Source organism: Panicum hallii, chromosome 9, assembly GCF_002211085.1.
Source record: "Panicum hallii strain FIL2 chromosome 9, PHallii_v3.1, whole genome shotgun sequence".
Lineage (NCBI taxonomy): Eukaryota > Viridiplantae > Streptophyta > Magnoliopsida > Poales > Poaceae > Panicum > Panicum hallii.
In genome coordinates this window covers 4,503,342-4,526,198 of record NC_038050.1, presented here as the reverse complement: position 1 = coordinate 4,526,198, position 22,857 = coordinate 4,503,342, and the positions used below count along the sequence as shown (strand labels likewise).

Below are 22,857 nucleotides of genomic sequence, written 5' to 3'. Positions count from 1 at the left end.
ATCGGCGAAGGAAATCCGGGAGCTTTAGGGCCGTCCACCGGTCCGCGGGAGGATCTGTGGACAAGCGGCGTGATCCACTATACAGTATGCGCAATGCCTTCTCTCAATCTCCTAAATTTCAGAAAACTGATAGTACACAATCAGTTGCTGCCATCTCAATGGGTAAAAAGAAAACGAGAAAACCACCTCATTAAGAAATAGGAAGAAAATATTGCCCTTTCGGCTATTAGCCCATTACTCATTCAGCTTTAGGCCCGGTGGCGACCCAAATATGATGTTGGGCCGGCCCGTGAAGAGAGCTGAGTTAGGAGCAATCATCAGGCGGTGGCATCTGAGGCCTCCACGTCGTCGTCTTCTGTGGGTGTATTCCCTCCCCCTCTCTCCTCTTCGCATCCATCACCGCACTGGAAGGCCGGCCGTTGCATCGGTGTCTACGTCACTCGGGCCCACTCGACAGGAGCGGCAGCTGCAGCGTCAGCGAACTCAATGGCGCTTCGCGCGGCGGAGCTCCGGCGACTCCTGCTCCCCCGCGTCGGCGGCGGCGAGGCGGCCCTCCCTCCTATCGCGTGGCGCGGCCGGTCGGCGAGCACCGCAGCCCCGGCGGACGAGGAGCTCTCCGGGAAGAGCGCCTACGAGGTCCTCGGGGTTGGGGAGACCAGTTCCAACGCCGAGATCAAGGCCTCCTTCCACCGCCTCGCGAAGGAGACCCACCCAGACGTCGCCGCCGCGGCTGGTTCCCGACGGTTCCTTCAGATCCTCGCCGCCTACGAGGTATTTCAACGAAATTTGACTGATAAGCTTTAACCGTAACTCTCGGCATTCTGATTTTACCACAATTCCACTAACCTATTGATTCTGAGTGAAATTACGACTCACCGTGTGATTTCGTTACTGAGGGGGCAACCGATCATAATTGCTTCACCGCTAATTTTGTTGGCCAGCAAGTTAACTCTTAGCTTGCGTGATCTTCAAACAATTTTTCATGAGAAACAGCTTATTAGCAGGCTTGTGTATTGCAGATCCTATCGGATTCACAGAGAAGGGCTCACTACGATAGCTACCTGCGATCGCAGAGGCGAATCGTGCAGAAGCATCCTAGGCCATCTCAATTTGTCTATCCAAGTGGTTCAGGCTCAGGCATTGTGGTACCTAGAGAGAGCAATGTTGTTGAGTGGCTGAAATGGTATAGGCTTACCATTGATGACATCGTTACCAAGAAACGGGTTGCCACTGGCTCAGGTTATTTTGATAGGCTTGAAAGTGAACTGTACACAGCAATCCACGCTGCATACTATGGCCCTGATGTTGAGTCCATGGATGTCCTTCCTGATTGCTTTGAAGCGGAAGAGAGATCTGTGTATGAGACGTCTGAGTTATTGCACCTTGTATCTGGCCGTGATCTGTTTGGTATTGTTAGTGTGGCCGATAGTGTCAAGGAGCTGTCATATGCTTGTCGCGAGAAGCTTACAGAGTCTGGTTTTAGAGCTTCTGGGTTTACTGCAAATGTTCCAAGAAATGCGAATAAAGATCAAGTGTCTATGAATCCGGTTGATACCCACAATAAAGAGATGGGGCATGAAGATGATATTCCTTCATCAGATGCCTTCAAGGATATTGAGTTGCACATATGTGGGAAAGTAGTGGCTACTGCGACTAGGAGCCCCAAGTGCAATTGCATTGACAAATCGGACGTGGATGATCACATTCATGTATATCTTGTTCCAAATGTGGATGCATCTGATTTAATGCAAGAGCATCTTCTCTTAGGCACAATTACTGGGTTAGGCACCACTGGGGAGGAAGGATCTTGCTGTGTCTACGATGATCGTGGCATAAAGACACATGTTATTATGAAACACAGGGCATTGATGGTATGAAGTATGAACACATTTCTCAAATACTTATTATGTCAGGATGGACTAGCTTATGCAAATTGTTATATGTAAAAATTTGCTTATATTATTCAAATGCCCATGTAATATAGAGTGGTGCTTATTGTTATAGAACAGCATATGATGGTGCAACAGTAGTCTTTTCGGCTCATATTTTGTTGAACGTTTGCTGCATCCATATGTTACACAGGTTAAACACATGCACTGGTATCAAGTTGGAAATAAAGTTTCACCCTGTGAATGTCGATGTAGTAGGGCTCGGTTGCCACCTAGCAGGTACAGTTACCTTTCTATGTGCACATTCTTTTCTGTATTTATCAAACCATGAAAATTAGTCTTTCCAAATATGATTGAAATTTTGATGAAGCAATGGTATGAGCACAAGCCTTAAGTACGAAACCTTTAGGTTAGATAAATTAGAAGATCTAATGCAGCCCAACAATAATTTGATGTGTTGCATACGTGATTGGCAAGGACATGGATGTAAAACAACATTTTTTTAAGTCTATCCCTGTATCAAGTGAATACAAAATGACAAATGATCCTAGACTTTCTGGTTAAAGGACCTGAGAGGATGTGCTTCTTGTTGTTGGAAAATTATGTTTACTTGAGTAATAGGCCATCCATTTTTATTAAAGAAAACCAAAGTAGTACTCCGGACAATGAAAAAAAAACTCAAGTTTACCTTGATCTTTAAGGGATACAACAAGTTTTGTATGCAACCAATTACATCTGATGCATAATTCATCTCAATATGAAGAGACTTGTCCAGTACCATTGTGGAAGGTTGTAACGACCAGTCCGGCTCTTATACAGTTCCTCTTTTGCAGGTATTGGCTCTTTGAGCCTCGTTGTTACATGCATGACACTGGTGGGTGGTACATCGAGACATATGGGAGAGACAAGAAAGGGAGGACGATTCCATCTCAGAGACATTGGGATGGTTTCAATGAACATTCTGAAAAGTGAGGTTTACTAGTATTTTACTGTCTCAATTTGGCTTGTCTGGTTGATATCTTTGTGTGCAGTGCAGCTGTGCACAAGGTCCACAGTTTTATCATTAACTCAGATTTTCAATCTGAAATTGCAGGAGATTGCATCCAGCAATGTATCTTGTCGCTCTTGCTTACAGGTCTTTGGATCTTGAAGATGCTCGAAGAAGACAATGGAACATGAGTAACTTCCTGCAATTGCCATTGTCTCACATTCTTCAGTTGTTCAAAAGAATTATTAATGGGGAGAAGAAAGGAGTTGACATGAGAACACCATGAGAATAATTTGTTTGGGAACCATTATCTTGCTTTACCAACTTGCCTGAAGCTGTGGTGTCAGAGTCACCCCTTGTTTCTGTTTCATCCCATCTTTGAAGCAGCTGTTTGTCAGTGTGGCACTGTAGTTTGCTAGGAAATAATGCAGCTTTCTTTAAATGATAACTGAAAGGGCATATTTCTGAGGCTGCTGTAGTGCCGCCCATTGGACATAGAGCATGACGGCAGTATTTGCAGATCGTGCGATGGCATAGCTGAGATTATGATTGTAAGATAGCTAGACATCTCAACATCTTTTAATTCAGTTTATGAAATTTTTTTACCTGGTTTAGGAGTGGCAGGTAACTTTACATAGCTGATGGTATCCACCACTTTGGCCAAATGATAAATTGCACATCTGATATATGCTTGTAAGAATTTAAATTCAAACCTTACTGATCTACAACTTTGTCTGTCATCTAAAAGTTTGTTGTAATTGTGCAGCTTAAGGGAGCGTGAGGAGGTTGTACCTGATAAATTTGGGCACATAGGACATGAAGTTGCCAAGCTGTCTTCCACGTTTTCAGGTAGTGTGCAGTTCAAGTTCAGACTACTTTCATGCTATCTGGTACTTTTCTAAGGGGTGGTTGTTAGTGCGTTACACGATGACTTTGGTAGGGCTTTATCTACTTTGAAAAGTAAGTCATTTTATACCTGCAGCTGTGTCTGTTCTCAGAAAGGTATAGTTTGGAACTGTCCTGCGTGTAGATTGATAATTTGATATGCACATGCCTTGTGTTTTTTCCCTTTTGATGAGTTTACTGCCTATGCTGATCTGTTGTTTATGCCTTTTATGGTGACTCTCTGAATTTAATTTCCAGTTGATGAAATCCTTGCACTCTTTAACTGTCTATATATCTACATTTCCTGGAGCAGGGTTGCAAGTCTGCAACTAAGTCTGTTCGGTCCGTTACCACCTGAATCTGCTCGCCTGCTCTATGCCTCCAACAATGTGTTAGCCATGGCTTTGGGAAACAAGAACATGTCGGATTTCAAATGGTATTTGGTGTGACCTCAGTCCTCACCCATATCGGATTCAAAGTGGTAATTGGCGTGCCGAATGGAACACCTGGACCCCATCCGTGTCCATGTAACACTGGTTGTGTTACCTCCCTTTAGCGATCATTTGGTCTTTTTTCATGCAAATTACAGAAATATAAGATATCAAATCTAGTCATACTGTACTTGAACTCTTATTCCGCTTTTTTTTTATAAGAAACTCTTATTCCGCTTGAGGGTTTGTACTGTCAACTGTTAAACAAGCAAGTACAAGATGCTTGAGCCCACCGTACCTGACCTGTATTAGCTGCAGACACGTGACGTTCTGTAGTTGCGCGCCGCGTCCGTCTTTCGTTTGGTTGGTCCCACACGTCAGTGCGCCGACATCTGACGAGCAAAAAAATTATTCGCTCCATATCAGAGATTCAGACTATTCCCGGAGGAGACGACCCCCGCCTCCTCTCGTGACGCGAGGTCGCGAGCAACCTCTCCTCCCATTGCCGGATCGTCCTCGCCTCCCGATCCCCGACCCATACGCAGACGAGAGGCGGCGAGCACGCGGAATGAAGGGAGGTGGCGTCATCAGGGCCTCCGGCGGAGGCCCCGGCGGCGTGGGACTGATGCGGACGCGACTGCGGCTACCCGTGGTGCTCCTATCCTGCTCCCTCTTCTTCCTCGCCGGCTTCTTCGGCTCGCTCCTCTTCACCCAGGTACGCGGTGGCGAGCATCGGCACACCGCGTTCCGATTTGTCGCTGCCCTGTTGCGCCGCTCCTGATCCGGGCGGGCTGGCTGCGGTGCAGGATCCGGAGGAGGCGGACATGCCGGTGCCGAGGGAGCGGCTGCTGGAGGCGGCGTTGCCCGAGATGCCCTACGGCGAGTCCGGCGAGGCTGCGCCGTCCTTGATCCCATACCAGGTTATGTCTCGCTCCGAACCCGTCCCCGGTTCCCTGCATATAGGTCGCTTGCCCATTGTTTTGCCAGCGTTCGGCGTGATGTCATGACGTGGCGAGGGGGCTTTGGTGCGTGCACGAGTGTTCTTCGCGAATTTTACGGTAGGTGGCGAATGGATTGCTTTTGGCGGTTACATTCCTTCGGCTGGCACAATTGGTCTGTTGGGTGGTTTGTTGTGATATATCACACAATGCCACAATCCACTTGGGGTGAAACACTGAAATTAACTTTTCAGTGTCATTTATTTTCCCGAATTTGGACGGTACCTTGTGTACAATGGTTTTGGTGTGATGCCCTGATAACTAGCATGTGATTGTGGTGCAGTTCGGGGCCTGTTGCATGCATGCAAGTGTCATGGTCTCGTGGGCTTGTTGATGGAATCATGGTTGGCAACTTGGCATTTTGAATTTGGCACGATTGTGCAGGCGTGTGACATAAGAAGAATTTGCAAAAGATGTGGGTATTTAAGAATATTTAAGAATTTTGAGGCACCATCACCAATCCAAATTGTGCATGTGTTTCTGCCATCGTATGGCTAATGTAGGTTCCTGATACTCAGGAAATGTTGTTGCAATAAATGGATGTCGTGTGTTTTAGTTCTGTTGCGTGTCTGATATATTTATGGTTGTACAATTGTGTTGGCGATTGGCTGCATTGAGGTTAATTGTTTTGGGTAAAGAATGGCTATGTTGATTTAATGTTGTGTGAACAACTTACTCAGACACCTTAGATTACTCGCCATTACATAATTTGTGCACCTCACATTTTGCTCATGGATGTATATTCTAGTGCATCTTGTTTGTAGGGTAAGAGTTCAATACTTTTCTAATTTCATGTCTTCTGTTACATTTCACACCATAACCTCACCTTCACCAGAAGTTGTTTTTTCCCCTTTGTTGTTATGTTGGGCTGTTGGCAACCCATGAAAGCTGCTTTATAATGTATTCTGAACTCTTGGGCAGATTTTGAGCTGGCACCCTCGTGCATTGTACTTTCCACAATTTGCGACATCAGAACAGTGTGAAAATATAGTAAAAAATGCGAAGGAAAGACTTGCACCATCAACATTAGCTCTGAGGAAAGGAGAAACTGCAGAGAGTACCAAGGGAATCAGGACAAGGTAACGTTACAGTCAAAGAGTAACTTCAGAAAAGGAATAGCCAAATAGGTTAACCAACTGGTACTCATATATTACTGTGGAGAGATTGTGCAGTAGTTTTTTCGGTGGATTGTACCTCTGCTGCAATGAGCAATGTCATTTGACTCATCTCAGAACTGCCTGTTTTTAGGAGCAAGTCTCGGATAGATGTTTGTGTTGTTTACCTTTCGAGTTTTCATGAACTATATTTTCAGTCTGCTTGGGACCCAATTTATCTTGCACACATAATCATGAAAATAGTTGGACCCTTGGTGGCATCATCTGACTCTCATTGAACTAATAGTGATTCCTTATGCCAAACAGTTCGGGAACATTCCTCAGTGCTAATGAAGACCCAACTGGAACCCTTGCAGAAGTTGAGAAGAAGATTGCAAGGGCTACCATGATACCCAGAAATCATGGGGAGGTACTACATAATATTTGCAATTGTATAGCACATTTTGTGTCTCAATTGTTCCTGGGACAGAGAATTTATATATCTTGGAATCTGCATGTGCCCCTTTCTTTTTTATACTCCTTTTTCTTGAGCAATTTTTTTCTTTTTGCTGATGAGAACCAGCACACTGAGGGACAAACCAACAGATAATTAAGTAAAAGAACAAGATATTGATCTAAAGGGGAAAAAAGGTCCCAAGCTAAAAGCCTAAGTTATAATTGATGTTGATTTTATTATATCTGCTAAGTGCAATCATACTGATATGGAAGATAGAACTAGGACAAGATAAACCAGTTCACCCTCCCTTGGAGGCTCTGAACTATTTAGGGTTTATACTCTTGCTTGACTTCAACTGATACAAGGGTGTCTCTTCTATAAAGGCGTCTAACTTGACGCCTAAGCAAATATCCTAACTGAATCAATCTAACTTATCTCTATCCTAACAAACAATTAATCCAATCCACGCTGCAGTACAATGTGGCCAGTGCACCTCTATCCTATGCCTTCTAATCCCTGTCCCACTACCGTAACACATACTTTGGCTGCTAAAGTAACTACATTGTTCCATCATGGCATGCTGGGTTTCTCTTGAAGCATAACTTTTGCAGCTTTAGTGTTTTCCTGATTTTATCCTGGCATATGGATAGATAGTTGCTTAATACATAATGGAAGTATTATCTTCGACATATGCAAATGTAATTTCAAAAATAATCTTATTGTTTACACCTTAGGATTTAATGGGAAGTTTGTATAGTGTTTGTGGTTTTGGATTTTTGACCTTGCAGTACCCTATGCTACACCTTGTAGTTTGCCCTTCCATGGAAAGATGTTCATATTGATCTGTGGATGTTATATTCTTTTTGTTTTGGATTTTGAACTTGTAGTGCCCTATGGTACACCTTGTCATTTGCCCTTCGATGGAAAGATGTTCATATTGATCTGTTGGTGTTGTATTCTTTTGTGCAACTGTTGAGTTTTGCCCCAATTGAAACCGACACAAATTTTTGGATCATTCAGAAATTACTAGAAAAAGGCATGAAAAATGAGCATTTATAATGTTTCATTGATTGACGTTGCTTTTATGGTACCTTGCAGCCCTTTAATGTCCTGCGGTATGAGATTGGACAAAGGTATGCTTCACATTATGATGCATTTGACCCAGCCCAGTATGGTCCACAAAAAAATCAAAGGGTATGTTGCAGTTATGCTTGCGTTCTGCCAAACTTGAGCATTTATCGTGATGTGCAAATTGAATTTTTACTCTTTAAAGAAGAAAGGCATTAGAAAGTGCTAGCTACTAATAGCATGTCTATTTCCCCCCATGAATCCTACATCTGACATAGCAAATGTTTAAGTACTCTAGTTTTATCTCCTGGGTTTCTATTTGCTTTTGTCTTTGATTTCCCACATTCACAAGCACACTGGATTTTCAGAAATGTGTTAATCTACTTGAATGATGGAGACAAGTGATTTGAGTTAAATTATTTGATTAAACAATATAACTAAGGAACTATTGAAATGTAATTTCTCAGGTGGCGTCTTTCTTGCTTTATCTCACGGATGTCGAAGAAGGGGGAGAAACAATGTTCCCATATGAGGTGAGTGCCAATATAATTTTCTATATATTTTTGGTAGCTGATTATAATGCATCCTGTACTAATTTGCAGAATTGGGAGAATATGAATATAGGCTATGATTATGAAAAGTGCATTGGCCTAAAGGTAAAACCAAGGAAGGGTGATGGACTCTTGTTTTACTCCCTCGCGGTAAATGGCACCATTGACCCGGTATGTGCTAGCCGATCAAGTTGGCCCTCTGCTCCGTTCTCTTTAGTGTAAACCAAGTAGGAAGTCATGTTCATTCTTTTATCTGCACTATACACTAAATTCCTTTCCTTTTCCTTTGCAACACTAAATTATCTGCACAATGAAAATGAATACAGTTAAAAATGCCAGATCTGAACATCAGATAATTCGTGCTGCTAACTTGGGCTTGAACTGCTGTCGCAGACTTCACTTCATGGTAGCTGCCCCGTGATCAAGGGTGAGAAATGGGTCGCCACAAAATGGATTAGAGGCAATATAGTTTAGAGATTGAGAGGCACAAGGGTCAAGACGCCCTCCAAGATAGATCATACGCACATATACTAACCATTTTTGTACTTGTTCAATTGCCGTGGACATTGATGGAGTGGTGAAAAGAAAGTATAACTATTCTGTTTGCATTGTGTCAATATATACTTATAGCGTTACAGCAAATGACATTTCACAATCTCCTTTCGTTTTCCAAGTTTGCACGGTATGTACGAATGTAGTGTGGTGAGGCCAGGCGTAGGCCGTTGGAGTCGCCTCGGACCGTGTCGTGATATATAATAGCTCCCCGCTGGATTGGCATGCCTTCGGCTTCAGGAGCTCAGATCACTCTGGCATCTCTCAATGTAAAATAACGGATTGGACTACAAACTGCAGCACCACTTAGTGCTGATTGAAAAAGTCAGGCTCACTAACCGTCCAGCAATTTAATGACAGAAGGAGAAGGCACTACTACTCTCCCTCCGTTTCAAAATGTAGATCGATTTAGCTTTTTTAGATTCATAGTAAATAAATATGAATATTGCATACACAATATCACACCACAATACAAGCAATATTGTTAAAGCTGTCCTCTTCAATTAGTCTAGACCACACACAATTTATCTCCCGTTACACAAGATTATATGCATGGTGATCCCCAGCTTAAAGATACTATCAATCTCTGCCATCGACGCCCACATGATGCGGCTACTATTTTGCCACTGACATGGAGTCATGCTGCAGATATCTGGAGCAAGATGCTTAGTGAACCTTGTTTCAGCTGACGATGTTCAATAAGGAAGAAGGTTGTGCACCATAGTGGTTTCAGCTCCATTCCAAGGGTGCGCGCCATAATTATTGTGGTCGTGTCCTGCTGTTCTCCGCGGCTCTCACTTGGACGAAGTAGGGATGTGCCTACAAGTATTCATGTGGAGCATTTAAGGCAACAATCCAAGCATAATTTATAACAAATTTATTCTTTTTACAACTTGAAGATACAATATTATTCCTAGAAACCTGAAAGAGATTGAGTATCAAATATCTAGTTTCATGCATGCAAACTGATGTACTTCTCATACTATGTAAATGGCTTCAAGATTACTATGTTAAAATGTCAAAGTACGGAATACTTTGCTGAAAAATGAAAAATATGTGAAGACTGAACACAGATAAAATGTAATGTAATTGCAAGATAAAATAACCGGAAGTTATGCAGCCAGAGAGGAGCATGTTCAATTAATCACTTGTATAATACAAACAGAGCATGAAAATGTTCAACAGGACAGATCTAAATAAGCAAAACTGTTATCTGCGAAGGTAGATTATCTGTCTGACTTACCATAGCTTCACGTGCAGTAAGCCTATCTTGATGATCATAGCGTAGGAGCTTGTCCAGAAAATCTATGGCCTGCAAATATACAAAAAAAAAACATATTAAGCAACAACCACAGTTAGAAACAATAAATTACTAGCGCTTAACAAACCTCAGGTGATACTAGGTGTTGGTTATCAGCATTAATAAACTTTGACCAGGGTTTCCTACTATGCCTGCATATGGTACACATGGAAGGGTTATAATTCATCCAAAATAACAAGGATCCAACATCTCAAAGAACGGCAGTTTACCTTCCAACAAGAGCTTCAAGTTGAGGGTCAAGCTCGATATGATACTTGTTCAAATAAGCATTCAGCCCATCTGTTCCGAGCACCTAAAAATTAATGGGAGGTAGCAGAGTTGGATACTGTGCTGGACAATCTCATACTTATTACTGCATACCAAATAAGCATTAAATAAACAAACATTCGAAGCTATTTTAAACTTTCCTGAGGACTTTTCAGATATTTGAAGTCCTTGTGTACATAAATCGGTGACTTGACATCTATCACCTCAGGCAGATGCTGAGCGCTGCATTATGCATGAGGTACAATATTCCAACATTACAGCTTTCCAATACTAAAATGCTCAAGCAAACCCCAAATAAAAAGATGGCTCTGGTGCATTTTTTCAGAAGATCAATAACATGAAACCAAGGACACAGGAGACCAGTTACAGACTTGCTGTCATCATTGCAGACTGGAGTTAAGTCCAGAGTTTCAAATTGGCCGATTTGGGTACATGCCATTGAGAACAAATAAGGCAAGCTTCATGCTAAGATATAGTGGGAGTCAGTATGATGGTGTAAGGTTTATCTGATACCGGTCTATAACTAAACTCATTTATATTATATTATGCAAGTTGTCCCCCACAAGTTTCATCCTTACAATTATTTCATATAAAGAACATACCAAACACATAACTTTACAAAAACAAGTATGCCATTTATAAAATAAAAACTAGTGAATTATTGTCTCGTCTATTGCTTTAATGTGTAGCAGTTTTGGATACAAAAATACAACTCCTTAAAGAACATCAGCTTCTGCGAAACCAACTATAATTATAAAAGGGAAACAGCAGGGTGTAACATTGATTTCAAGGTAAGAAGTCAATTGCGTAACAGAAAGCTTCTTCGTCCTAATAAAACAATCAAACCACGAATTGGAGAAGCACTTATAATACCAAAAGGTCCAAATACTTTATCCCAGAGACATGTGGGATGAAGAATCAAACTTGCGCTTACCTTTGCAATCTTCACAAGTTGGTCATGATTGTCATGGCCATAGAAGAACGGTTCCTTGCGAAATATCTGCAGCCATCAATCAGGACACATATATAAAAGCTGAGTTATCAGTCACTAACTAATTGCCAATGCCCATTGTGTCCAAGATATAGTATTAACCTATGGAAACCATTTTTATAGCCATACATACCATTCCAGCAAACATGCAACCAAGACTCCACATGTCCAAAGAATAATCATAATCTTGTAAATCAACAAGAAGTTCAGGTCCCTTGAAATACCTGAATCGATGTGATACAAAAAATACGCCCAAGTGAGACGTCAAAGAGAAAGCATGAACTGTTAGTGAAAATTAGATGAGATTTGCTAACTGATATGATGCTACTATAAAAGTATACATAGTAACTATGGCCATTTATGGCATCCACTTGATTTGCTTATATTTCGATAAGATTCATTGATTTTTTTGCTTAAATTTCAGCACTACCAAAACATATAGTGAACGCCAAATCAATTGAATCACTTGTTCATATGCTGCTTACAGACTCAAGAGTCAACAGGAGATTCAACAAAAAAAGCAAAGTGAACATGTCCTGCTCTTAACTTGCAATGTTTACAAAATGCACATGATTAGAAGGATGGAATTCAATATAATTGTGAATATGATAGCATACGTAAACAAGATGTTCGCTCATTTCTTCACCTACCTTGATGCAACACGGACATTATATTCCTTGCCTGGATGATAGAACTCAGCCAAGCCCCAGTCTATCAAGCGAAGTTTTCGAAGCTCATGGTCTATCATTACATTGTGGGGCTTGACATCTCGATGCATAATGCCTTGAGAATGGCAGTAATCTAGAGCCTGGAATTAAAAATTACAGATTGAAATAAGGGCAGACAGGTGGGTGTTGAAAATAAGTGGGTTCACTTCAACATAGGAGGCACATCAGTGCTCTCACTTCATATTTCAAATAAGTGGGTGTTGAAATATAAAAGTGCAAAATATTTTTCTTAAAAAAAGTTCAGTTGGCAACATTAAAAACAAGAAATAATCAACCAGATTACATGAATCCATGCCCATCAATGATTTAATTTTTTACAACAGCACTTCAATAAATATTATGAATTGGTAAAATGGTATTTTCAAAAATCCAAGGGCAGAAACACATACAAGTATCTAACTGAGTAGAGGAAGCATTTCAAGCAATCAGAGTGACATAATCAAACTACGAAATAGTACCAGGAAATTGTGTCTTGTAGGACTTAAGTAAATAAGCAACTAACTGGAAGTATCTATCTTGAACAATATTGTAAGATCTAAAGTGCAATGTGTTAAATATTAATGGCAACCTTGAGTAGCTCGTATATATAGTAACGGATGTCATAATCTGTCAATGTGGGGTACAAAACTTTGAAGTCTGTGTTGTTGACATATTCAAAGATCAAGCTGGGGGTCTTTGAATGCTGATCTCTGACAATATCAAGCAGTTTAATAATGTTTGGACCTCCACAGAGATTCTGAAGTATTTTGATCTCCCTTTTGATCTGCATAAACATATGAAAGGTATGTTAAAAGATACAGCATATATATGACTATTTAGTTAGTAATGCTCGGGCACTCAGCTCCTATCATAAAAGGGGGAACATGGAACAAAAATGTTATGAGAATGGCCAACATATTCCTTTATTACCTTCTTTTTCTTGACAGGCTTAAGGATCTTAATGATGCATTTCTCATTATTGTTAACATTGATGCCTTCAAAGACCTCACTATATTTACCTCTTCCAACTTTCCTGACAACTTCGTAGTCATCCTGCTCACTGGTAAGAGACATCATAATAGTTAGGAAAGCATTATCTCCATATAAATACAAAAAGGTGTAACATACTTCTTTGTGCTTGAGAAATATCAATAAAAAGAAGTAAACAAACCAAAAGGGCAGATTCGAAGGAAAAACTTAGATTTGCATTCAAAAATAGAAAACATGAATTATACTAAAATTGTTGTGATGAAGTACTGAAAACGCAATTGCTTTTTCTCTATAGTCTATAGCTTTCCAAAGAAGAGACAAGACAGAAAGCAAAGTAGCCACAGTTGTTTTTTATCAAGACATCTTGTTAAAAATTCACCGCCGACTAGGAAAACAGCATATTAAAAAAAATAACTGATAACATACTTCAGAAGGTCTGCATCAAGAGAAAAAACTGTGTGCTTTCTCAGGTGTCAGTAAGCAATAAAGTGCATTCCACTAAGTATCAACTACCAACTAAAAACAGCATAGAAAAAAATAACTGACAACATACTTCAGAAGGCCTGCATAAAGAGAAAAAACTGTGTACTTTCGCAGGTGTCACTAAGTAATAAAGTGCATTCCACCAAGTATCAACTACCAACTCGGTGCCATGGCATATATGATTTCCAGTATGGATGGGAAAATGAGCTACATGCCTTTCGTAGTTACATAAGGTGTTGCAGCATAAATTGGATGTGTGGCCATCCTCATAACTCAGATTCTCAATCAGATGAAAAGTTCAGATGTGACTTAATATAAAAGAAAATTGTTTAAACTCAGACAAATACCAAGAAAGATGAGAGTAACATTTAATATACACTAATTTTAATTTTCAAACAAAACGATCTATTTTTAGCTTCATCCTAAGACCGAAATTGAGATCCAACAAAATTTGGCCTCTGTTTCTTTAAACGCTAGGACTTAGTTAAGAAAAGGGTGATCCACTTATACTGGAAGCCACCAAAAGGTTAGCTATGGCAGATCAACAAAAAAGAATTCGATAATAGTAAGACATTACTACAATGACTAAAGGTAATATGCACCTCAACCAACCAGAAAAAATAGCCAAAGGAATTAAATTGTCCTGATAGAGATAAACAATGCACGTTGGTACATGGTCAATAGTGATTAGTGAAAAAATTGGATAAATGATGCAGCTATAAGAAGGTTGGGTATTTTTTAGTCTACAAAAAAAATAAAGGTTCTATTGTGGTATTGCCTCAACATTTGTTGCCATTTCAATCTTCTGCCCCTTCTAAATTTTCATACAGCCCTATCTGTACCCTGCTAAACCAGATAAACAGATCATGCAGCTCAACCATGCCTTGTAGTGAAGAGGAACTCCCCCCTCTGATGCAGACAAACACATGATGAAGTCCAAAAGCAGCCAAGCAGGCCACCCAGTACTAACGATCCCAGCGGCGATACATACGGATCACATGCTCAACCGCGAACGTGCAAGCTGCGTCAAGTGGAATTAGGACGTGACGTGACGTTAGCGCCTTACCCCCATTGGACGGTGAGCGCCTCGTAGTCCCAGTACTCCTTGGGGCGCACGACGTTGATGTCGGCGTAGACCCTCGCCTTCGACATGACGAGCCCGGATCCCGCGGCGACCGAGGCGGCGCGCGGGCGCGGCAGGGCGAGGAAGGAGGACGCGAGCGCAGCGACGACGACGGCCGCGGCGGCGGCGGGCTTGGCGATGCCGGTCGGCAGGCGGTACCAAGGCGGCGCACCGATCATGCGGCGGCCATCGCCGGCGGCGAGGCGTGACGGGCTAGGGTTTCGGCGGGCGGAAGGGGGGAGAGGCGAGGTGGAGGCGGAATCTCTCGTCGGGCTGTGTTTGTTTAATTTAAGTGTGGGGAGATAGAGATGACTGGGTGAGAGGAGGGGGACGGGCGGGCGCTGGAATCTGCTGGCTTTTCGTCGGCGACAGGTAGATTTGTTCGCTGACGTGGGGCCCCCACTTTCCCCTTTCGTGGGCCTTGTTGCTGTGACGCTTTCATACAAGGACGCATCTTCAAGAGTGCCCAAAATTCATTCTAGAAACTGAATTTTGGATAGAACAGGCTCCAACATCCCAAAATCAACTCCTAATATTTATTCTCGCCCAAAACTAGCGGTATCTGGAGTCAAATTCCCGCACGCCCCGCAGTTCTCGTGCACCACACCGACGATTCTGACTCTGCAACTGCCGGTCCTAGCCGCCCAAGGCCCAAAGCAGGCGAGTATCCGTTCAGTTCATTTGTCTTCTTTTCTTTATTTGCAGTAATCAAATGGATTTAATTGATTAGTACAGATTGCAGCTCCTCTGCAAGGAAGCCCCGCCTACAATGGCATGTCATATTTTGCATGTCGATTTATCGCGACGGTGAGTAGCAATCGGAGTCGGAGACGAAAGAATGTGGGACGATAAAGAAGCACAAGCAAGAGAAGAAAAGGAAGCCCATCAGTGAACTGAACATACGAGGAGTTGGCGTGCAGCAATGTTTCACATGCTTTGATCTGTATGTGATGAAGCTTTCAGGGTACACAGGTTTGGATCAGCCATTCGATTAACATCACACTGAAATTTGCAGCACACAAGGTCCAATTGTTTTTACCGAATTCTCTTGCATTCTCGCCGCCTTGTATTGTTGACTGTCGTCAACAAGACCAGAAGCACTTGCAGTAAGGTAGTCACACTCGTAGCTTAATCTGAAAAGCAAGTCCCTACAGTCTCCTTACGTTTTGGAAAGTGTCTCCTACATCCTCCTGAACGACTAGTCAATTATTGATTTCTAGACTTGATCTGACCACGCAGCATTCAACTGAAGAACAGTATCAAGTCAACACCCTGACACTAGGCGCAGCAATCAACACATGCGTTCTTTGATTCCCCTCTCGTAGCGTCATGCCATCTTGAGGCTGAGCCAGTGGAACAGCAGCGGCGGCGGCGCCTGCATCCCGACGCCGTCCTCCACCGCCTGCACCACGTCCAGCCCGGCGCCCGGCCTCCTCTTTTGGTGGTACGGCGTGCCGCGCGCCTGGCGCCACTCGCGGGCGGAGGCGGTGAGCACGTCGGATTCCGTCGACGACGACGAGAGGCTCTCCCCGCCGGACGGGTACTCGCCGTACCTCTTCTTGGCCCCGCCGCCGCCCACGGCCAGCGTGAGCTCCAGCTCCGCGTCGTCGTCGGTCTCCTCCTCCGCCTCGTCGTCGTCCTCCTCCTCCGCGCTCCGCACGTACTCGACGGCCGGCGCCACAACGTCGAAGCTGAGCGCCGTGCGGGGCGTTGGTGTCGTTACTGCTACGTAGCCGCCAGGACCGCGAGCGGCGTAGCGGTGCTCGTAGGCGCACATGCCGAGCGCGCCTCTGCTGTGCTCGGTGGAGCCGCCGTTCGGGGAGGTCGACAGGTTCCTCTGGCTCTTGAGCTCCCTCTTGAGGTCTCGCATCAGAAGTTTCTGGATCCTGTATAAGCGATGGAGCTCGTGAACCTGCAACGTTAGGGGACAAGATGTTGATCAGTGCATTGTCCTCAATAAGCAAATTGGAAAGCTCGAGAGAATGAAGCCTTTGTGCTTACTTGCTGTCTGAAAGTCTGTTCGTGCTTCAGCATGGCCATCTTCAGCGTATCTTTGTCGCAGTGCCTGAATACTTGCTCCATGGGCATTGTGGAATTGTGCGCTTCTACTCTATCTCTCTCTTCCAACCTGAACCGAATTCAGACAAGAAGTGAGTACTGTGCAACTGTAAGAATGAAAGCCTTTGAACTGAGTGCAGCACTACATGCAGAGGAAAGAAAGTAAGGTCGACGGAGAGAAAAACTGAACAGCAGTCTAAGGCTACAATATGTCTGATAGCTTTCTGAAAATAGAAGACTGAAAGAGGTGTGATTGTTATCAGAATGTCTTGATCCAAAATATGCTTACTACAAATGAGAAGGCTAGGTAAGCCTGAAAAGGGATAAAAACATCATGCCAAACTCAACTCCTAAGCTTAAAAATGATTGAACAGGGCATTGAAAATTGATGAGCAAATCAGAAAGGAATCCAAAGGAAGGAGCTTATTCCTCACCCAGCGTAACTGCTTGATGTCAGAGAAGTGACTCACTAACTGTATCCTACTGAGCTCTAACTACTCCTTGGCTCTTGCCACTCTCAGTTCCTGATCATTGTATGGCTCCAAAGCCCACAGGCTTTCCCTTTTATACACATCCATCTCCACTCCGCAAGCAGAGCAAGAGAGCATGCAGCTCATCCTCCTCCCTCTCTCTGAACTCTCTGAAGAAAAAAAGCAGCAGGGGACAAGACACGAATGATGTAAGATTCCTTTCACAGTGGCCGTATTTTTAACTAGGCATGCCGAACGATAAAAGCACACATCACTGTGGCCCCTGTTCTTCCTGCAGCGGTTCAGGAACAAGAGGGAAACAGGCTGCGGGTTAAGAAATGGGCCACCACCTAAATTACATGCGCCTTTGCGTAATCATTCGGCTGTAATAGAAAATTACTGTAAAGGTGTTTGCGGTAAAAAGCGTGATGAATGCAAGCTTTTGGAGCCGGATGTACGGTGAAGATAAGCTTTTGGACGACAGCAATACGTCAGTGGACCTCTATTCTTTCAATGTGTATACAACAAGGCGTCAACAAAAGCTTTAAATCATTTACACCGGACAGTCCTTTTCTCTATCGCCGCACCTGTTTTTCATTTCGAAGTTAGGGTTTGGTAGGTACAGCAGGGGGAAGCTCCAATGTACACTATTATGATCCAAGTGACAGAACAAAGAGGTTTTTTACTGCCATGCTCTTTCAGCTCGAAGCTGTTAATATGTCAAACCCAGATCGTTGGATGCTTTGTGTTAATAAGACATATGGGGCCAGGGCATGACGTGCAGCATTAGCCAAGGCCCAAGTGATCAAGATTTTCTTCTCAGTGCACGCCAATTGACTCTAATTTGACTGCTTTTAGTGTGAGAAGACCATGATGGTGCAAGAAGCAGTCCAGGAACATTTTGATACCCTTCATGGTGTACAAATTCCTCATGGATCGGAGGGCGGGGGCATGGACCATTCAGTGTTCATCACCATGCATGATTCGGATCAAGGACCGGGACTCTCTGGTCAGAGCTCCATGGGGGACCCGGGCAGGCAAGGTGGTCCAGCGGCCATTGCCGTTCCACCTGTTCCTCCATCCTCCTCCCCTCCTCAGACATGAGGTATGCCCCTACCCTAATTGCCCTAGCAAAGCTTGTAATCTAGTGTTTTTTAGATGCTAATGATCTAGCGTGTTAGCAGAAGAAAAAGGGTGCTGAACCAGACAAATTGTGTGTTAAAAAGGACTAACACACAGCATGCAAAAGCGCCTTTCCCATTTGAAGCCACCAGTCCATCATGTCACTCACTCCACGGTCACGCAGGGTGCCTAGAGGAGGTAGCCATGCCCAAGTGCGGTTCCAAGAAAAGATGAGCTGAAAGGGCAGCACCATGTTAGAGTTTGCGAATTGAAGCAAGTAAACAATGCCCGAGATGAGTATTGAGTAGTGATCACTCCTGCAGTGTTTTAATCTGTAGCAACTAGCTAGCAAGCAGGCTTCACCCAGTTGGCTAGTAGTGCGACGGCCACCTGCAGAAAGTTGCAAGCATATGTTTAATAATGCTATAGCTTAACAGATGCATAGCTTAAAACGATAGATTAACAGAACAAACCTTGCTTATGTCAGTTCACTTCTGGAGCGCAGAGAGCAGTGTTGTGTTAGAAATGGTCTTTTCAGCCAGCGGCGCTGTGGAGCGTGGGGAACGGGGTGTGGAAGAACGGAGGCCGAGGCGGCCGACAGCCGCGCACGCGCTGCTGCGGAAGGAGCAGCAGCCGGGCCAGGTGGCGGGGCCCGCTGCATCGTCGGGCCCACATGGTATCAGTCCACCGGCCCATGGGCCCGGTCGTCCTGGGCCAGAGCAGATTCTCAGTGATGTCTTGGCGTGGTGCTAATTCTTGCGGCTTTCCTGATACTGATCGTATAGTTCATCTCCACAAATTCTTCTACGCTCCTTACAGGTAATCACGTCATAGATACATCGTCTACAAAAACTATATCTTGATGATAAAATTATTGTATGGCAATAAAATCGTAGATAAAAATAAATACACATATTATGAAGAAAAACTGAACTTATTTAGCTTGAGTTATAAGATGAACAAGCATGCACTGCACGTTGATCTCAACAATTTTCTAGCATTATCCACTACAGCTACTCTCGTAGAGGATCCATCATGGCGACAAGCATTGACTGGAAAAAACCCTGCGGAAAGGAAAATGGAAGGTTGACAAGCTTAAAGAAGGTGATCAAAAGGAGCAAAACGGCAGAAAGTTTGTGGAAAGGGGTGAAAGCCGCTGTCATCCGTGTCCTCCTTTCGCCGTAACAGCTCTTTGAGAGGAAACAAGTCATCACTTTGGCATGTAATAGCCGGGCGCGAAAGGCTCCCTCTCTTTTATACGTGCTAGCTGCCTCGCTCATGAATTCAGTGCGCATCATTGCGCCGTTCATCACGCACAAACTTGCACACAACTACGTACGACTACAAAGATAGAAGTCTAGAACAAAACTATCATCAGTTCATCACGCATCTGATAGTACGAAACTAGTACATGACGGTTCTCCTATCATGTACAGTAGTTCGCATGTAGCTGTCCTTCCGTGCTATTGCATCTGAATATCTGATAGAACAAAACATACAGAGATATGCATGCAGTTCTACGTATTTTCATCACGCACAAACCTTGCACACAACTACATGCCTTGGAAAAATCCAGCAACAGTACGCATCTGATACCTTGGCAAAACTAAAATGGCAGGAATGATGATGGTGAAGCATGCTTGGCAGCAATCCAGGAGCTAAGCCTAGCCACTCAAATTCAGTGCTGAACTTTCCCCAAAAGCGCATCGGTTCCAGTAACTTAACTTGCTCGGCTCCGTTAAACAAGTCGCCAAGCGAGGCCCTCCACGCGTTCCCGTTCCGTGAGCAGCGCCTGACCTCATCATGCCTTGCAAAACCATAACATTCCGCTCGTGCCTTGCGCCAAGGCTATCATGCTCGTGCCGTTAGGGATCATCATGAGGATGGGTCAGGGGCCAGGGCGAGGATAATAATTTCTTAATTACCGACATGTCCTTCTTTAGTGCGAAACCTGACGGCATGATGCTACACACCGGCAGGCTTCTTTCGGTTCCCCCCTGCTGCCCTTGTTGCAGAAGTTATTTGAAGAACAAGTCCCTGTTCATGCATAGCACGAGGAAAAAACTATTGATGTTTTTCATTTCCGCATTTTCAGAAAATGAGCCGTGAGCTCCGATGTTCACCAATCACCAGAGAAGGGAGTGAGCACCAAGCACAGACTCAAATTCGGTTGAGCAGGAGGAGGTCAAACAGCCTCCCCATCATAAGAAATCAGCCTGCTATCTCTTTTTCCTCCTCACACTTGTGTTGTTTCCTTTCTTTTAAGTAAAGCACATCAAGAGCTGCTTTCTTGACCTCAGAATGTTCCTTAAAGCAGCCACACTCATCGGATAAACAGAGAAAATAAAAGATAAAGTTATGTTGCTGCAGTATGTGTTCCTGCTGGAGATGAAAACCAAATAAATCAACCATGGATAGGAAAAACCCTGGACAAACACTGCCATTTTATCAAACTGGGTACCATGGCAAACAAACAGCAGTCTGGTCAAAAAAACGAAAGCACATTTCAGGCCTGCCCATACACATGATCTACATGGACAATCATGCTCAAGCAGTGTTCAAAAGAAGTAAAGAACACCCACCCACACACACACATTCCACAGACCAGCATAAAAGTTACCCAGCCAGCAAAAGCGCCACGGAACATGCGTCTTGTAGCCGTCGGCCCCTCACAAAGCGCAGCGCCGGATGATCGATCGATGCAGAGGGTGGCCGGGCAGGACCGACCGGTGTCGATGAGGCATTCGACCACTTTTGATCAGGGAAAGAGACGGCCTCACGGCCCACAGGCAGCTGTTCACGCATGGGCCCCTGTGCTGTTAGCCTTTGCCTCTGGCCTGGGAGGAAGCTGGGACATGGAACCCAAAAAGCCTAGGCACTTCGATCTTGACATCACAAAGACATGGCTGGTCTGGTCATCTGTTGGCCTTCGGGATATCCGATCCATGCTGGCCATCAGGCCATGCACATGCCAAGTTATCAAGTTGTGAAATGGAGAACAGGAGAATTGAAGGGTCCTTCTGTTTATGAGCAAGAAGTTCATGATCGACATCTGCAATAGTAATGTGATGAAAAGGACTGCACGCTGTATCTGAAGTGTCATGAATATATATGCTAGTTCTGCATCATTTCGAGATGGCTTGGCTAAATGTGGTTCAACCTGTGCATTTGTTTTTGAAATACAAATTCAGGCGGTGATTCAGGAATGCAGTTATTCGTTCTAGAAAACCCATTCTTCAGACAACTACATTCAGTTCAGAATGTCAATGCTGTAACTAAAAGAATGAAAGAATGAGGAAACTAGTGAGATCTTTGCCCGGCTAAATGTGGTTCAACCTGTGCATTTGTTTTTGAAATACAAATTCAGATGGTGATTCAGGAATGCAGTTATTCGTTCTAGAAAACCCATTCTTCTGACAACTACATTCAGTTCAGAATGTCAATGCTGTAACTAAACGATTGAAAGAATGAGGAAACTAGTGAGATCTTTGCCTTAATAGAAGTGAAGGTAAAACTTGTACGTTTTCATATGTGAATTGGTAAAACCTAGTGTATGCATGTCAAACAGTTCGTCATCAAGCAAAGTGGAAATGGTTCTTGGCGAGTTTCACTGGCAATTGCCAGATGGGACTTAGGTCTTAGCTTGACAAACATGTAACTGGGCTTTATTGGATTGACCGGGCCAGATTACTAATTTGGACTTTGGGTTCATGCTTGATTAACTTGACCACCAAGTTTGTCTTGGACTTTAACAAAAGCCAAGAACTGGTGCTTTGAAACTGCTCACTCGGGACGTTGAATACTTGAATAGACGATGATGCATGACAGCTTGCCTAAAAAAATACCCAGAAAAATTTGATGATTTCTCAAGTCGCCTTGCAATCATCTCGTGGAGCCCTAGCTGCTTGTCAACTGGCCGATTTGATTTGAATTGTTTAACGGAGTGGTTGATTTGATTGAGTCAGAGGATCGTTGTTCATGGATCACGCGTGGCGCGCCATCGATGTTGTGCAGCTGGTAAGAAATTCAAATTCTTAGTTTTCATGTGGAACATAATAGTAGGAATACCCTCATCTTATGGTTGATTACAATACTTAACAGCACGGAGGGTTTTAGCCTTTTAGGATGTGATCATCAAACTTGAGGCTATAAATTAGAACCGACTGTTAGGATTGTTCTCGTCCGACTCAGTCCAACGATCGAGTCGGAGTCCTTGATCGTGCCCTGATCGGGGGCGCCCAACCGAGATGTGGTTGGTGGCCCCCCGTCGTGCGGCGCTATATAGAGGAGGTGGGGGCCGCGGGGCACGCATGCCAAGGTTCGTCGTGCCTCAAAATCCCACCGACAAAACCCTAACCGACCTGCTAGGGAGCACTGAAGCGGCGGGAAGCTCACCACCGTCTGCACCACGC

At 43.8% G+C, this 22,857-nt stretch overlaps 3 protein-coding genes across 9 annotated transcripts; 1 reads left to right on the top strand and 2 right to left on the bottom strand.

The window, feature by feature from the left end:
- The first annotated feature begins 350 nt into the window (after window positions 1-350).
- Window positions 351-9,008, top strand: LOC112878211 (probable prolyl 4-hydroxylase 9). 6 transcript variants are annotated; one of them, XM_025942644.1, is made up of 10 exons: window positions 3,192-3,570; window positions 3,644-3,726; window positions 4,076-4,908; window positions 5,000-5,113; window positions 6,113-6,270; window positions 6,613-6,715; window positions 7,841-7,936; window positions 8,278-8,343; window positions 8,413-8,532; window positions 8,755-9,008. In XM_025942644.1, exons 3-10 carry the CDS (start codon window positions 4,762-4,764, stop codon window positions 8,833-8,835), a joined length of 885 nt encoding a protein of 294 aa, XP_025798429.1. In that variant the 5' UTR covers window positions 3,192-3,570; window positions 3,644-3,726; window positions 4,076-4,761; the 3' UTR covers window positions 8,836-9,008. The 6 variants fall into 6 exon arrangements, 1 of the variants encoding a protein (XP_025798429.1); XR_003225655.1 differs by lacking the exons at window positions 5,000-5,113; window positions 6,113-6,270; window positions 6,613-6,715; ... (2 more) ...; window positions 8,413-8,532; window positions 8,755-9,008 and adding exons at window positions 351-771; window positions 1,005-1,871; window positions 2,083-2,168; window positions 2,723-2,857; window positions 2,983-3,068 and having other exon boundaries at window positions 3,493-3,570; window positions 4,076-4,485; XR_003225656.1 differs by lacking the exons at window positions 3,192-3,570; window positions 5,000-5,113; window positions 6,113-6,270; ... (3 more) ...; window positions 8,413-8,532; window positions 8,755-9,008 and adding exons at window positions 351-771; window positions 1,005-1,871; window positions 2,083-2,168; window positions 2,723-2,857; window positions 2,983-3,068 and having other exon boundaries at window positions 4,076-4,485.
- Window positions 9,009-9,302: 294 nt separating this feature from the next.
- LOC112878212 (casein kinase II subunit alpha-2) lies at window positions 9,303-15,116 on the bottom strand. The gene is made up of 10 exons (XM_025942645.1): window positions 14,739-15,116; window positions 13,130-13,259; window positions 12,789-12,983; window positions 12,143-12,300; window positions 11,626-11,716; window positions 11,436-11,501; window positions 10,444-10,526; window positions 10,302-10,365; window positions 10,157-10,225; window positions 9,303-9,732 (listed from the first exon to the last, which is right to left on the bottom strand). Exons 1-10 carry the CDS (start codon window positions 14,972-14,974, stop codon window positions 9,673-9,675), a joined length of 1,152 nt encoding a protein of 383 aa, XP_025798430.1. The 5' UTR covers window positions 14,975-15,116; the 3' UTR covers window positions 9,303-9,672.
- Window positions 15,117-15,550: 434 nt separating this feature from the next.
- On the bottom strand, window positions 15,551-17,666 carry LOC112877144. Of its 2 annotated transcripts, none has more exons than XM_025941352.1 (3): window positions 17,288-17,666; window positions 16,797-16,923; window positions 15,551-16,707 (listed from the first exon to the last, which is right to left on the bottom strand). In XM_025941352.1, the coding sequence occupies exons 2-3, from the start codon at window positions 16,881-16,883 to the stop codon at window positions 16,123-16,125; spliced, it is 672 nt and encodes a 223-aa protein (XP_025797137.1). In that variant the 5' UTR covers window positions 16,884-16,923; window positions 17,288-17,666; the 3' UTR covers window positions 15,551-16,122. The 2 variants fall into 2 exon arrangements, with proteins under 2 accessions (XP_025797137.1, XP_025797138.1); XM_025941353.1 differs by lacking the exon at window positions 17,288-17,666 and adding an exon at window positions 17,143-17,281.
- Between the last annotated feature and the right edge of the window lie 5,191 nt (window positions 17,667-22,857).